This window comes from Ciconia boyciana, chromosome 21 (assembly GCF_034638445.1).
Source record: "Ciconia boyciana chromosome 21, ASM3463844v1, whole genome shotgun sequence".
In the NCBI taxonomy this organism is placed as follows: domain Eukaryota; kingdom Metazoa; phylum Chordata; class Aves; order Ciconiiformes; family Ciconiidae; genus Ciconia; species Ciconia boyciana.
Genome location: NC_132954.1, coordinates 1848887 through 1860959, shown reverse-complemented (window position 1 = coordinate 1860959; position 12073 = coordinate 1848887). Strand labels below are relative to the sequence as shown.

General features: G+C 60.1%; 1 protein-coding gene across 2 annotated transcripts; it reads left to right on the top strand.

Moving 5' to 3' along the window:
• Positions 1–249: 249 nt before the first annotated feature.
• SERINC2 (serine incorporator 2) lies at positions 250–10392 on the top strand. 2 transcript variants are annotated; one of them, XM_072884995.1, is made up of 10 exons: positions 250–400; positions 6383–6544; positions 7115–7302; positions 7405–7484; positions 7642–7749; positions 7903–8072; positions 8173–8263; positions 8396–8531; positions 8869–9081; positions 9599–10392. In XM_072884995.1, the coding sequence occupies exons 1-10, from the start codon at positions 362–364 to the stop codon at positions 9735–9737; spliced, it is 1326 nt and encodes a 441-aa protein (XP_072741096.1). In that variant the 5' UTR covers positions 250–361; the 3' UTR covers positions 9738–10392. The 2 variants fall into 2 exon arrangements, with proteins under 2 accessions (XP_072741096.1, XP_072741095.1); XM_072884994.1 differs by having other exon boundaries at positions 7642–7779.
• The last annotated feature ends 1681 nt before the right edge of the window (positions 10393–12073 follow it).

Genomic DNA, 12073 nt, shown 5'->3' with positions numbered 1-12073 from the left:
GCTTCGAGGGGAGGGAGAGCCCCGGCAGTGCGCGCCTGGGCCTCCTCCCCAGCCCCGGGGGCACCCCAGAGCCCCCGCTCCGGACCGGGCCCATGGTGCCGGTGGGGGGTCCCCTCGGCGGTAAACGGCGAGGGACGGTCCGGGGCTGCCGCTTCCCCGGCCCGAGGGGCTCGGGGGTCACGGAGGGGCTCCCCCGCGGCCCGGAGGGCCCCGCCCGCCGCCGCAGGGGCCGCCCCGGGGGAGGCGCGGCGGGAGCGACGCGCCCCGAGCTGGGCGCCCCGAGGCCGGCCCGGGCGGAGCCAACGCGGCGGCGGCGGCGGGGAGCGGGGAGCCGGGAGCCGGCGGCAGCCGCGGCCGCGCCATGGGGGCCTGTCTCGGCGTCTGCTCCCTGCTCAGCTGCGTGAGTGCCCGCCCGGCCGGGGCGCCGGGAGCGGAGCGGGAGGGGAGCGGGAGGGGAGCGGGGCTGCGGCCGCTCCGAGCGCCGCAGCGGCGGGCGCGGCCCGGGGCGGGGGCGGGGGGCTGCTGGGGGTCCGAGGAGGGCCCGGGGAGGCCCGGGGAGGTCTGGGGGCACGCAGGGGGTGCGTCCCGGTACACACGGGAGAGTCTCGGGGAGGTCTGGGGGAGAACCCCGAGGATGCGCCCCGGTACGCCCGGGGGGGCCCAGGGGAGACCCGGGCCCTCTGCAGCCGAGGGGGCGGAGGAGACGCGGGGGTTCCAAGGCAGGCACCCCTCTGTGCCTGGGGGGATGCAGGGGAGCCCCGGGGGGATGCACCCCTCTGTGCCGGGGGGGATGCAGGGGATACCTGGAGCAGGGCATCCCACTGCACCCGGGGGTGTCCGGGGAGACCCGGCGGGTTCACCCCAGGGAACTCTGGGGCTCATGAACGTCATGGTCGGGGGGAGCCTGGAGTTTGAGGGCCCCTGGGGTTGTGCACCCCAGTGCACCTGGGGATGGGAGTAGCCCTGGGGCTGGGGGGGGTCCGGTCCCGCTGCGCCTGGGGGAAGCAGGGGCTGACACCCCGCAGCACCCATGCGATGCTGAGGGGCCGGGGGTCCTGCCTGGTTCTCACTGCTGGGCCTCAAAGCGAGGGGCTGGGGATGGAGTAAGAGAAGGAGCCAGGATGGGGGCTGCAGGTCTGCAGATGGGGGGGCTCTGCGTGGGGTGGCATGGCTCAGGGCGGGTGCAGGGTGCGTGATTCGGGGGTGCCGTACCTGGTGACGCAGGGTGCGTGCTTCAGGGTGCCGTGCCCCGTGACGCAGGCAGCTGCCCATCGCTGGCGCTGCCTTTCCTGGCATTGCCTCACCTGCGGGCGCGGGGCCAAGGCAGGGCGGCGAAACCAACCCGGGAGCCGCCGGCCTGGAAACGAGGCCGGTTTTGCAACTTGACCTCAAAGTTTTGGAGGTTTAACGAACAGCGGATGGGAGCTTTTGAAACATAAGATCGGACGGAGGGCGGTCTGCAAGGCCTCAGTCTGTAACACATGTCCGATATTTTTCCTTATGGGCAGGTATCAGAAAAGCTGGGAGTTACTCCAGAGCAGGGCTGGAAGGTTTCTGGCCTAATTCTGGATTTTTTTCCCCCAAAAAACTATTCTGGCCCAGGCCGTGGTAAGGGGGTGGAGTTGCTGTATAGGTTTAGTTCTCCTATTCCTTCCAGTGGAGCTGGTTGACTAAAGGGGTATTTTAGCTCAATTCTGAACTGAAAAACCACAACAGGGGAAAAAACCCCACCCCCAAAACCAAACAAAACTCCCAATCTTTGTATTTTTTTTTAATTTTTAATAAGCACATCTGAACTAACTCCTTCTGGTCAGCCTGCATCATTTGTCTCAAAGCAGCGTTGGATTGCCAAGCCATCTCTTCAGCACTGTCCCATTAAAACTCTACAAGCTGTTCCCGAGTGAAACTTTGCACCAGGCAAGAAAAATTTCCCTTTCTCTGCCTCCAGCGATTTGCCAGACTCTGCCCACCGCTGCCACGAGCACTGCGGTCGTCCGGAGCTGCCTGCCTTGGGGGACAGGGTTGGTGTTTGCCAGCAGAAGCCTGCCCAAGCCAATGCAAACCCTGGGGACACGTGCAGCCCTCTGGCATGGTTTGGGCCCCTTGTGGGGACTGTCAGCCTCGTTGTGCCAACACAAAGCCGCCTGCCAGACGTGAGAGCCACCAGCCTCCCAAGCCTGTGCCTGACCCTGTGGGTTTGGTACTGATTAACCTGCTGGGTCACAAATTTAACAGGAGATAAAGACTGGTTGCTCGGCATTGCTTTTGGTTGACTCAGTCTCTGCAGCCCTGGGTTTGCTGGGGCGAGGGCAGCTTGCAGAAGATGTGGTGTTGGGGTGGTGGTGGTGGGCTGGTGGTGGTGGGCTGGTGGTGTTGGGTTCGTGGTGTTGCATTTCCCTGTCTTGGACTGGGTGGACGGTGCTTGTCCGGCTCTGGCTGCGCTCTCCCCGTCACCAGGCAGGGGAGGCACAGCAGCCCTTACGTGCGTGTTGTGCTGGAGGTGAGCTGGATTTAATGAGGAAGTCGATAGCGGAACTGGAGAAATTAATATTTCATCTGCAGTGGCTGAAAACCGATGCTTTCTCATTAATCCACCACTCTTACACTGCAGCCACTTCCCTTGGTTGGCTTTTTCCATCCTGCTGTTTGGCCGTTGGCCACGTTCATACTTGGGGCGTCTTTGAAAGTCTTTGAAAGGAGGTGTATCAGAGCACGTCCAGCACTGCCTTAACATGGAGGATTTTCCTTGCTCTGAACCCATTTGCTTTTTAAAGGAAAAGACTGAATTCAAGAGGTGCCCGGGCAGCAGGTCGGGTTAGCACATGGGATCTGCTTCCTTTGCAAAGGTGCTTAGAGGGGGATGCCCAAGAAGGGCACCAGGAGCCGTGAAAAAAGGCTCCTGGTGACACGGGACTCTCGCGTTACTGCCGCACAAAGCGGGTCAGCGGGACAGGGCTGCCGTACCCCGTTACCTCGGCGGTTGCCTTCCCGTGGTTGCAAGAGGCTGTAAAACCTGAAATACAGCCGTGGAACTTGGCCGTGTAAGAGTTGTCCTTGAAAACAAACCTGCAGCAGGCTCCAGGGATGCTGCGGGCTCCTGAAAACCTCGTACGAGAAACCAGCTCATCCACCTGCAGCTTTCCCAGCGGTCAGCCGCAAGGTTTGGAGGCTGCACGTGGAGCAAGGGTTTCCCTTCAGCCCAGCTCCGTCGTGGCCCTGTGGACACCCCTTCACCCGCCTCCACCCGCACCGACCCCGGGAAAACATCGTACCCAAGGCTGTGCCTCCTGCGAGTCTTCGCTGATGCTTGGACGTGGGGCTGAACCCCCAGATCCAACAACCTCCTAAACAACAACAAACCTCACGGTTTTCCAGACCAGTTTAGTGATTTTGGGACTGGTGCTTTTTGTTTCAGTTGGCACTGAAAGGAGAGGAGCTGGAGGTATTGATGTGCTTAAAGTTAAGGGTGCACGAAGGTGCTGTGCTAGGTCAGGTCAAATAATGCAGTAATTCTGCATTAAAAGGGATTTTTGTTGTTGTTCTCTATTTTTATTTGATGTGAAGGGGAAATACAGTAACGCTGGCCCATTTTACATGCATTCATGTGCAAGTGGTGCATTTAACGAGCCTGAAAGGAAGCAGTCTCTAATTGAAGGCCGTTTTTTCATGCTTTCAAGTTGAAAACAGAAAGTGATGTCTCTTGAGTAGCTCCTGGAGAGGCGGGATGAGGGTCCCGGCGGGGTGCGGGGGCTCCTCTCGTCAGCCCCAGCTCCTGTGGGCAGCCTCAGCTCAGCACAGCCTCTGGTGGGGCTGGGACGTGGGACTGGGGTGTGGGTAAACGGGAATAAATCAGGAAGGAGGTGATTTTTCTTAAATAATGATATGCTTATGTTTAAAAAAGAATTTCAAAGCCGCCTCTAGTGATTTGGGGGCATCAAAGCGATCACTCATGAGCATCCGTGAGCATCCCTGGTGAGGGAGCTGTGGGTTTTATGCCTTTTCACCCAGCAGCTCAACATCTGGCTTTCTTTTCTGCCACGTCTGTTTTTTACAGTAATTTTAGCAAAGAGAAATGTGTATTTGAGTTGATACTGAGTGATATTTAATTAATATTGATTGCTGGGCATAATTAGGAAGTACATAGCCATAATAAACACACAACACATGCGCATCCCTTAATACTAGGAGAGAGCTGGACTCTTCTTGTGCTTACAAGTGCATCTGGCTGGCTGATGTGTCTCAAGTGCAGAAGGGGAAGAGCTGTTCAAAGGGAAGAAATGAAGTATCGAAAGCAAAATAAATCAATGAAGTTAGCTTGTAAATAGAGGGGAAGTAGTTTGCTGAGGACCAGAGATGGTCACAGGGTTTCCTAGGCAGAAGCTGGCTTTGATACAGGAGCTAAAAACGCCCAATGCTGTAAATTTTGGAATAAGTGGATTTGGGAATACGTTTCAGCTAGAGAAAAATATTTGGAAAGTGAAGCAGTAGCATTTTAAACAAACTCCCAATATTTAATTCCCGCTGGTCTCTAGGCAATACCTGTAGCTGGAAGCTTGCCAGCACCTGCCTGGGGATTTCTCCTTGCTCCCTGGGCCGGTGCGTGGGACGGGGGAGGCTGTGGGCTTGCCGTGGCTTCAGTGAGGCATCAAAAAAAAAAGGAAATAGCCTGAAGTTTCCCTATTTTAGAGGACTTGGGGTGTATTTTGCTATTGCATTGCTTGGGCTGTGTGTCCCGAGAGCCCCGCTATTCCCGCTCACACCGTGGGGAGTGGGGCAGAGTTGGGAATTTAGTTTTAAGTTAGTTTTTGGGTCCTTTGAGGTTTTATTTAGCACTTTAGCCCATCTGTTTGTTTACGTGGGGTCAACGCTGGCTCCTGGTTCAGCGGCCAGGAGGGCATCGCCACCTGCTTTGCCTGGATGTGAGATGTTGGTTTTACTTCCCCAACCAACCCCCATAATTCCCGAGAGTGCAGCAGCTTCAGTGCAGCCCGAGAGATGTCTTATTCCCCTATTTTTTCCCCAAGTATTTAACATGGGGCCTTCTGCTCGCATGACATAGTGGATTAGGGACCCAGCAGTGACAGGCCATCCCAAAAAGCTTCTTCCGTTCTCTTGCCTGAAAATGCCCTATTTATTCTCCAACTTCACCCTCTTTTGGGAAAATAGGGGTTTCAGGATGTGGCAGCGAGCCGGGAGATCCTGGGGCTGGCGCAGGTGATTAAGAGGCTGAAAATCTTCCCCATCCAGATCAGGGATGCCACAGTCAGGGCTGGCTGTGGCCATATCCTGCACTCCTGCCCCGTCACGGACTTTAAAACCTGTTATGCAAAACCCCGCAGCTGTCCTTCCTCTAAGGCAAATGACTGGGGCGCTCCCAGACCTTGTAGGTATTAAATAGGCGGGTAAATATCCAACTTGTTGGACAAGCTGGTGAGAACAGTGTATACCAGAGCAGCAAAACTCAACTCAACTCAACTCAACCAGAGCAGTAAAGCTCAGCTCAACTCAAGTCAGCCCAGCCCAGCCCAGCCCAACTGGTGGGATGCAAACAGCATTTCCCTAACGCTCCTCTAGCGATGGCTTGCAGGAGCCAGGGAAGTCTAAGAATACAGTTTAATAAAAAATTCCTTTTCCTCCCTGCAAGCCTTATTCTGCACAATCCTTGTGCAGGAAACCCCCGTCAATGTTTTGCTAGGCAGTAAGGTTGGGTTTTGTTAAGCCGGGGTTTCCCCGGTTCCCCGCTCTGCACTCAGCTCTGGCACAGGAATGGGAGGCCCTGGAGTGAGGATGCACCCGGCAGCGCTGCCAATACTGCATTTGGGAAGCCAGGACCCACCACGGACTCCCAGGGATGCTGTGCCTCAGTTTCCCCACCTGTAAAGTGGCCTTTGGGTGGGGGGAAGGATGGCAGAACAAGCTAGTTCCCCCATGATGCTGATATCAGTGTTTTCCCCATCCTGTATTAGATTGAAAAAGCAGCCTCAAATTATTTTGCAAACTCTTTTTTTTTTTGTAAAGAAAGGAGGCTCCTGCAGGGCAGTGCTTTGTTTCGACCAGAGCCTTTTTTTGCGTATAATTGATGGGGAGCAAAAAAGAAGATGAGAGTGTCTCCAGGACTCTTGGTGTAATTTTCCAAGTTGGTTGGTTATTGCAGTGAACCTGTTCCCACGGCTCTTTTGGTTTTCAGCAACTTTTTTGGGGGATTTGGGGCCGTTTCCGTGAGGTCCGGCGTGCTGCGGGTTGCGATGCTGGCTGGTGAGATGCTCTAAGCAAAGCCCTCAGCACAGTGATGTGGATTCCCGGGCAGATCTTATGGTTCGACCTGGGCACATGTTTTGGGGCCCATTTCGACCCCTCTGACACGGGGATGCTCTTGTTGCAGGTGTCCTGTCTCTGCGGCTCCGCGCCATGCCTGCTCTGCGGCTGTTGCCCCTCGGCCAAGAACTCCACCGTCTCCCGTCTCCTCTTCACCTTCTTCCTCTTCCTTGGCACCCTCGTGTCCATCATCATGATAATTCCTGGTGTGGAGAAGGAGCTGCACAAGGTAAATAACTCAGGGGGGTCGTTGGGCTTGATTGCTGCGGGGAAGATGTTTAGTTTGTGGTGGGTATGTAAGGCTGAATCAGAAAGTGAAGTTTTGGGGTATGATGTTGCTTCTGTCCCTTTTTTTCTGAGCATCTCACTGAGAGAGGGTGTTATTAACGCCGGTTTTCCACAAAGAGAAAAATGCAGTGGGATAATTTCATGCATTATCTAGTTTTCCCAGATGTCTCCCAGGAAAGTTTCCTACATCCCATTTTGGGGTTAAATTGGCCAAGTGACTTGCAAGTCATGGAGGTGGTACTTCAGGTGCAGGGAGCTGAGGTCTGCGAGCCGAGCTAATGGGAAGGCTGGGCCAGGCTTTTTGGGAAATCCTGATTTCATCCCAGCTTTCCACTGACCCGCAGGGTGGCTTTATCTATGTCACCCCACCGCTGTCCCCAGGCAGGCCAACCGCTTGCTTTACAGGTGGCATTGGAACAGTCATGGTGTCATGGCCCATCTTTGGTGGCACCAGGGCTGGTGGCGGGTGTGGGGTGCTGGGGTGATGCTCACCCTTCCGTCACCTTTGCAGCTCCCTGGCTTCTGTGAAGGCAGCGGGTCGGTCCTGGGGGTCCAGACCCGCGTCGACTGCAGCAGCTTCCTGGGCCACAAAGCCGTGTACCGCATGGGCTTCGCCATGGCTGCCTTCTTCTTCCTCTTCGCTGCAATCATGGTGTGCGTGCGCAGCAGCAAGGACCCGCGAGCCGCCGTGCAGAACGGGTAAGCGTTCATCCCTGGGGGGATGCTGGTGTGCGGAAGGGCCAGACCCCCTTCCCCGCTGGGTTCCCGCTTGCAGACCATGCCTCCTCTCTCCTCCCGCAGCTTCTGGTTCTTCAAGTTCCTGGTGCTGGTGGGGATCACGGTGGGGGTCTTCTACATCCCCGATGGTGCCTTCACCTCAGGTGAGGAGCTGCCCCCGCTCTCCTCTGCATCTCTGGGTTAACCCTCAGCACAGGATTAAACCGGGGGCTGGAGTCGGCATCCCCGCTGCCGTGTGCCGCTGCCATTGCCAAATTCCCGTTATCCCTGCTTTTAACTGTTTTTTCTCTTCCCCTCAAGTCTGGTTTTACTTTGGTGTGGTCGGCTCCTTCCTCTTCATCCTCATCCAGCTCGTCCTCCTCATCGACTTCGCCCACTCCTGGAGCCAGCTGTGGCTGCGCAACGCGGGCGAGAGCAACGCCAAGGGCTGGTACGCAGGTCGGTACGGCTGGCACCGCAGAGGGTTTGGGGACAGGGAAGCTCATCCTGGGGGTGGGTGACACTGAGCTGGCGAGGACTCGGGGCTCTGCTTCAGCCTCTCCTTTTTGCTTTCTCGCCCAGCCCTTTGCATCGTCACCTTCATCTTCTACGCCACCTCCATTGCGGCCATAGTGCTGCTCTATGTCTACTACACCAAGCCCGAGGGTTGCACGGAGGGCAAGGTCCTCATCAGCATCAACCTCATCCTCTGCCTCATTGTCTCTGCCGTGTCCATCCTGCCCAAGATCCAGGTGAGGCAGCGGGGGCACCTGGGAGGCCAGTGGCCGTGTCCCTGCGTGGCCACCCGGGGGGTACGGGGCCAGCCCTGAGCACTCGCTGTTGCGTTTGCAGGATGCTCAGCCGCACTCGGGGCTGCTGCAGGCGTCCCTCATCACCCTCTACACCATCTACATCACCTGGTCCGCCCTGGCCAACGTACCAAGTAAGCAGGATGCGGCCTCAGGCTCAGGAGGGGGTTGCATGGGGCAGGACCACACGCGGGGGTGGGTGCTTTGCCCGCCCAGGTCTCTGGGAGGTGCGGAAAGGTGCTGAACCCCCTGCGTGTCCCCCCCAGCCCAGGCCTGTAACCCCACGCTGCTGGTGAGGAACAGCACTGGCTCGGAGACAGCCACCCAGCCACTGACAACCTGGTGGGATGCCCCGAGCATCGTGGGGCTGATAATCTTCATCCTCTGCACCCTCTTCATCAGGTGAGGACTTGGCTTGTGTCCCCGGGGACTGCACCGTCCCTCTGCCTGGCCAGAGCAGAGAGGCACCGGGTGCCCTTTAGGGAAAGGTGATGCTGGAGGGGAGGTTGCAGCTTGGTCCAGGGGTTTTGTCACTAAGTGCCTCTTGCAAAGCTGTCCTGGTCCCCAGGGACGCAGGCAGGCTGCTCTGCGGGGTCGTGGTCACAGCTTTTAGGGTTTCCACACAAGCTGCATCCCCCAAACTGCCCTGCCCATCCCAGGGGGGGCTGAGCTCGGGCTGGGGGGCAGCCGAGGAGGCAGTGGGCAGGCAGCCCTGAGCCTGCCGTCCCTCTGCCCGCAGCGTCCGCTCCTCGGACCACCCGCAGGTCAACAAGCTGATGCTGACGGAGGAGAGCGCGGCCAGCGCTGGCAGCGAGGCGGCGGCTGTGGAGAGCGGGCTGCACCGCGCCTACGACAACGAGCAGGATGGCGTGTCCTACAACTACACCTTCTTCCACCTCTGCCTCCTCCTCGCTGCTCTCTACATCATGATGACGCTCACCAACTGGTACAGGTGGGCAGAGCTCCCGCGGGGACCCGGGACTGTCCCCCTTCCTCTGCATCCCCTTCTCCTGGCGTCCTCCCTGCTCTTGCGCTGGGCACAGCTGCTTGCTGAGATGCATCCGTGTGCAAGCCCGCTTAACGTGCACCCGAACCAGCGCTGATTATTTTTAGGTAGCACAGGGCTGCCAGCTCCCCGCTGCAGCATCCTCCGCTGCAGCCCGGGATCCCTTGGGACGTGGGGGGAGCAGGGACCCAGCCCCTGGGGTGCTGTTGGCTGAAGCACCGCGGTCACATCCCCTGGGCGAGCTGCGGGGAGCTGCGTGGCTGCAGGGAGCTGCGTGGCTGCAGGCGTGGGGCTCCTCTGCTCTCTCTTCAATGCTCTTTGCATTTGCACTCATGGCTCAGCGCTCACAGCCTCCATCCCTCCCCAGCGTGGCTGCTGCCCACCATGCTCGGGGCGCGCAGGGGGATGCCACCCCGCCGGCACAGCACAGTGATGGGTGCTGCCTGCTTGTTTGCTATTTCAGGCCGGACGAGAGCTTGCAGGTGCTGGCGAGCCCCTGGACGGCCGTGTGGGTGAAGATCTGCTCCAGCTGGGCTGGGCTTCTGCTCTACCTCTGGACGTTGGTGGCTCCGCTGGTGCTGCCAGACCGGGACTTCAGCTAAGGTGGCCCTGGGCATCTTGCTGCCGGGTCGGAGCCATCCTGGCCTTGTCCCTCGAGGCCGGAGACAGCCCCAGCTCTGTCTTAGCCTCGGTTCTGCATGCCGGAGCAGCTATGCTGGGTTGTGCCTTCTTGCAGGTCTTCTGTTTTAATTGGAAAGGGATGAAGTGCCAAGCAGGGAAAATCAGTGAGGGCTGAGAAAGACATGAGGATGTTTTTAAAGCTCTTACCATCTCCGTGTTTGTCCAGTGCCTTTGGTGGTGCCTCCAGACCCTCTTCTTCTAGCAGAGACCACCGCCTTGCCTTGGGAGAGTTTGGTTTTCACCAGCTGCTGTTGTCTCGCTTGGTGCCCTGGGACTGCGGTGCCTTTTGGGGGGGCACTGGGGACCAGCCGCGTTATCGGGACCTGGGCTCTGGCCTGTGTTGCCTCCCCAAACAGCCTGGAAAAAGTGAATCTTGGGGATCTGTGGCTGGAGGCAAACATCCCGCTGCATCCCCCCAGCCTCAGTGGTGGCTCCAGCTCCTTGAGGCCCCTGCAGCCCAGCGGTCCCCATGGGAGGACGGGTCCCTGGTCCTCGCTGGAGTGGGTCGGGTTTCTCCGGGCTGTGCTGGCCTGGCCCCACCGCCTTGCCACGTTAATAAAGTCTCGTTTGGAGTAAAACCTGGCAGATTTGTCCTTCTGGGGTCTTTGCCGACATGGGCGCGGGAGGTGGAGGAAGGGGGGATGTATTAAACAGCCCTAACGCCGGGGTGAGGGCACAGCTGGCTGCTCCGTGGGTGCAGGCAGGGCTGGCATCGCTTTGGGGCATGGTGGCTTGGAGCCCTGGACCCCGCTGCCAGCCTGTGGCACCTGAAGAGTCGCTGCAGGCAGGGGGGGCACATTGCCTGCAGGGTGGGCAGTGGTGGGAAGCAAAGCGGGGTGCACGACACGGGACGCACGACGTGGGGGGGTGCACACCATGCCCGCGGCACCCAGGGACGGGGGTGAGCAGCGCAGCGGGGTACGCAGCATGCTGGGATGGGGTGCATCGCGTGCTGGGGTGTCCCCTGCCGGGGTGCACGCTGCGGCCGGGGGTCCCTGCCCTGCAGCAGCCGTGGGAGGCGAGAGGTGCCCGGCGCCCACCCCAGCCAGGGCTCCCAGGGAAAGGGCCCCCCGGCTCGGCCCGGCGCTGGAGCAGCGATTCGGCCCATCGCCCCGGCCAGGCTCGCTTTGGGCGGGAGGAGCGGGGCTGGAAGGGGCGCTGGACCCGCGGGGACCCGCGCAGGCAGCGGGGAGGAGGCAGGAGCCGGCAGGGCCGGGCCGGGCGGTGCGGGGCGGCTCGGCCACGAGGTGGAGCTGGCAGCTCGCGCTGCGGCACGCAGCCGGCACCCTGCACCCCTCACCCTGCACCCCTCAGCCAGCACCCTGCACCCTGCACCCCTCACCCTGCACCCCTCAGCCGGCACCCTGCACCCTGCACCCCTCACCCTGCACCCCTCAGCCGGCACCCTGCACCCTGCACCCCTCACCCTGCACCCCTCACCCTGCACCCCTCATCCTGCACTCCTCAGCCAGCACCCTGCACCCTGCACCCCTCACCCTGCACCCCTCACCCTGCACCCCTCAGCCGGCACCCTGCACCCTGCACCCCTCACCCTGCACCCCTCACCCTGCACCCCTCAGCCAGCACCCTGCACCCTGCACCCCTCACCCTGCACCCCTCACCCTGCACCCCTCATCCTGCACTCCTCAGCCAGCACCCTGCACCCTGTAACCTCCACCCTGCACCCCTCACCCTGCACCCTGCACCCCTCAGCCAGCACCCTGCACCCTGTAACCTGCACCCTGCACCCCTCACCCTGCACCCTGCACCCTGCACCCCTCACCTGGCACCCTGCATCCCTCAGCCAGCACCCTGCACCCTGCACCCTGCACCCTGCACCCCTCACCCTGCACCCCTCAGCCGGCACCCTGCACCCTGCACCCCTCACCCTGCACCCTCAGCCAGCACCCTGCACCCTGCACCCTCACCCTGCACCCCTCACCCTGCACCCCTCAGCCGGCACCCTGCACCCCTCACCCTGCACCCTGCACCCTGCACCCCTCACCCCTCACCCTGCACCCCTCATCCTGCACTCCTCAGCCAGCACCCTGCACCCTGTAACCTCCACCCTGCACCCCTCACCCTGCACCCTGCACCCCTCAGCCAGCACCCTGCACCCTGTAACCTGCACCCTGCACCCCTCACCCTGCACCCTGCACCCTGCACCCCTCACCTGGCACCCTGCATCCCTCAGCCAGCACCCTGCACCCTGCACCCTGCACCCTGCACCCCTCACCCTGCACCCCTCAGCCGGCAC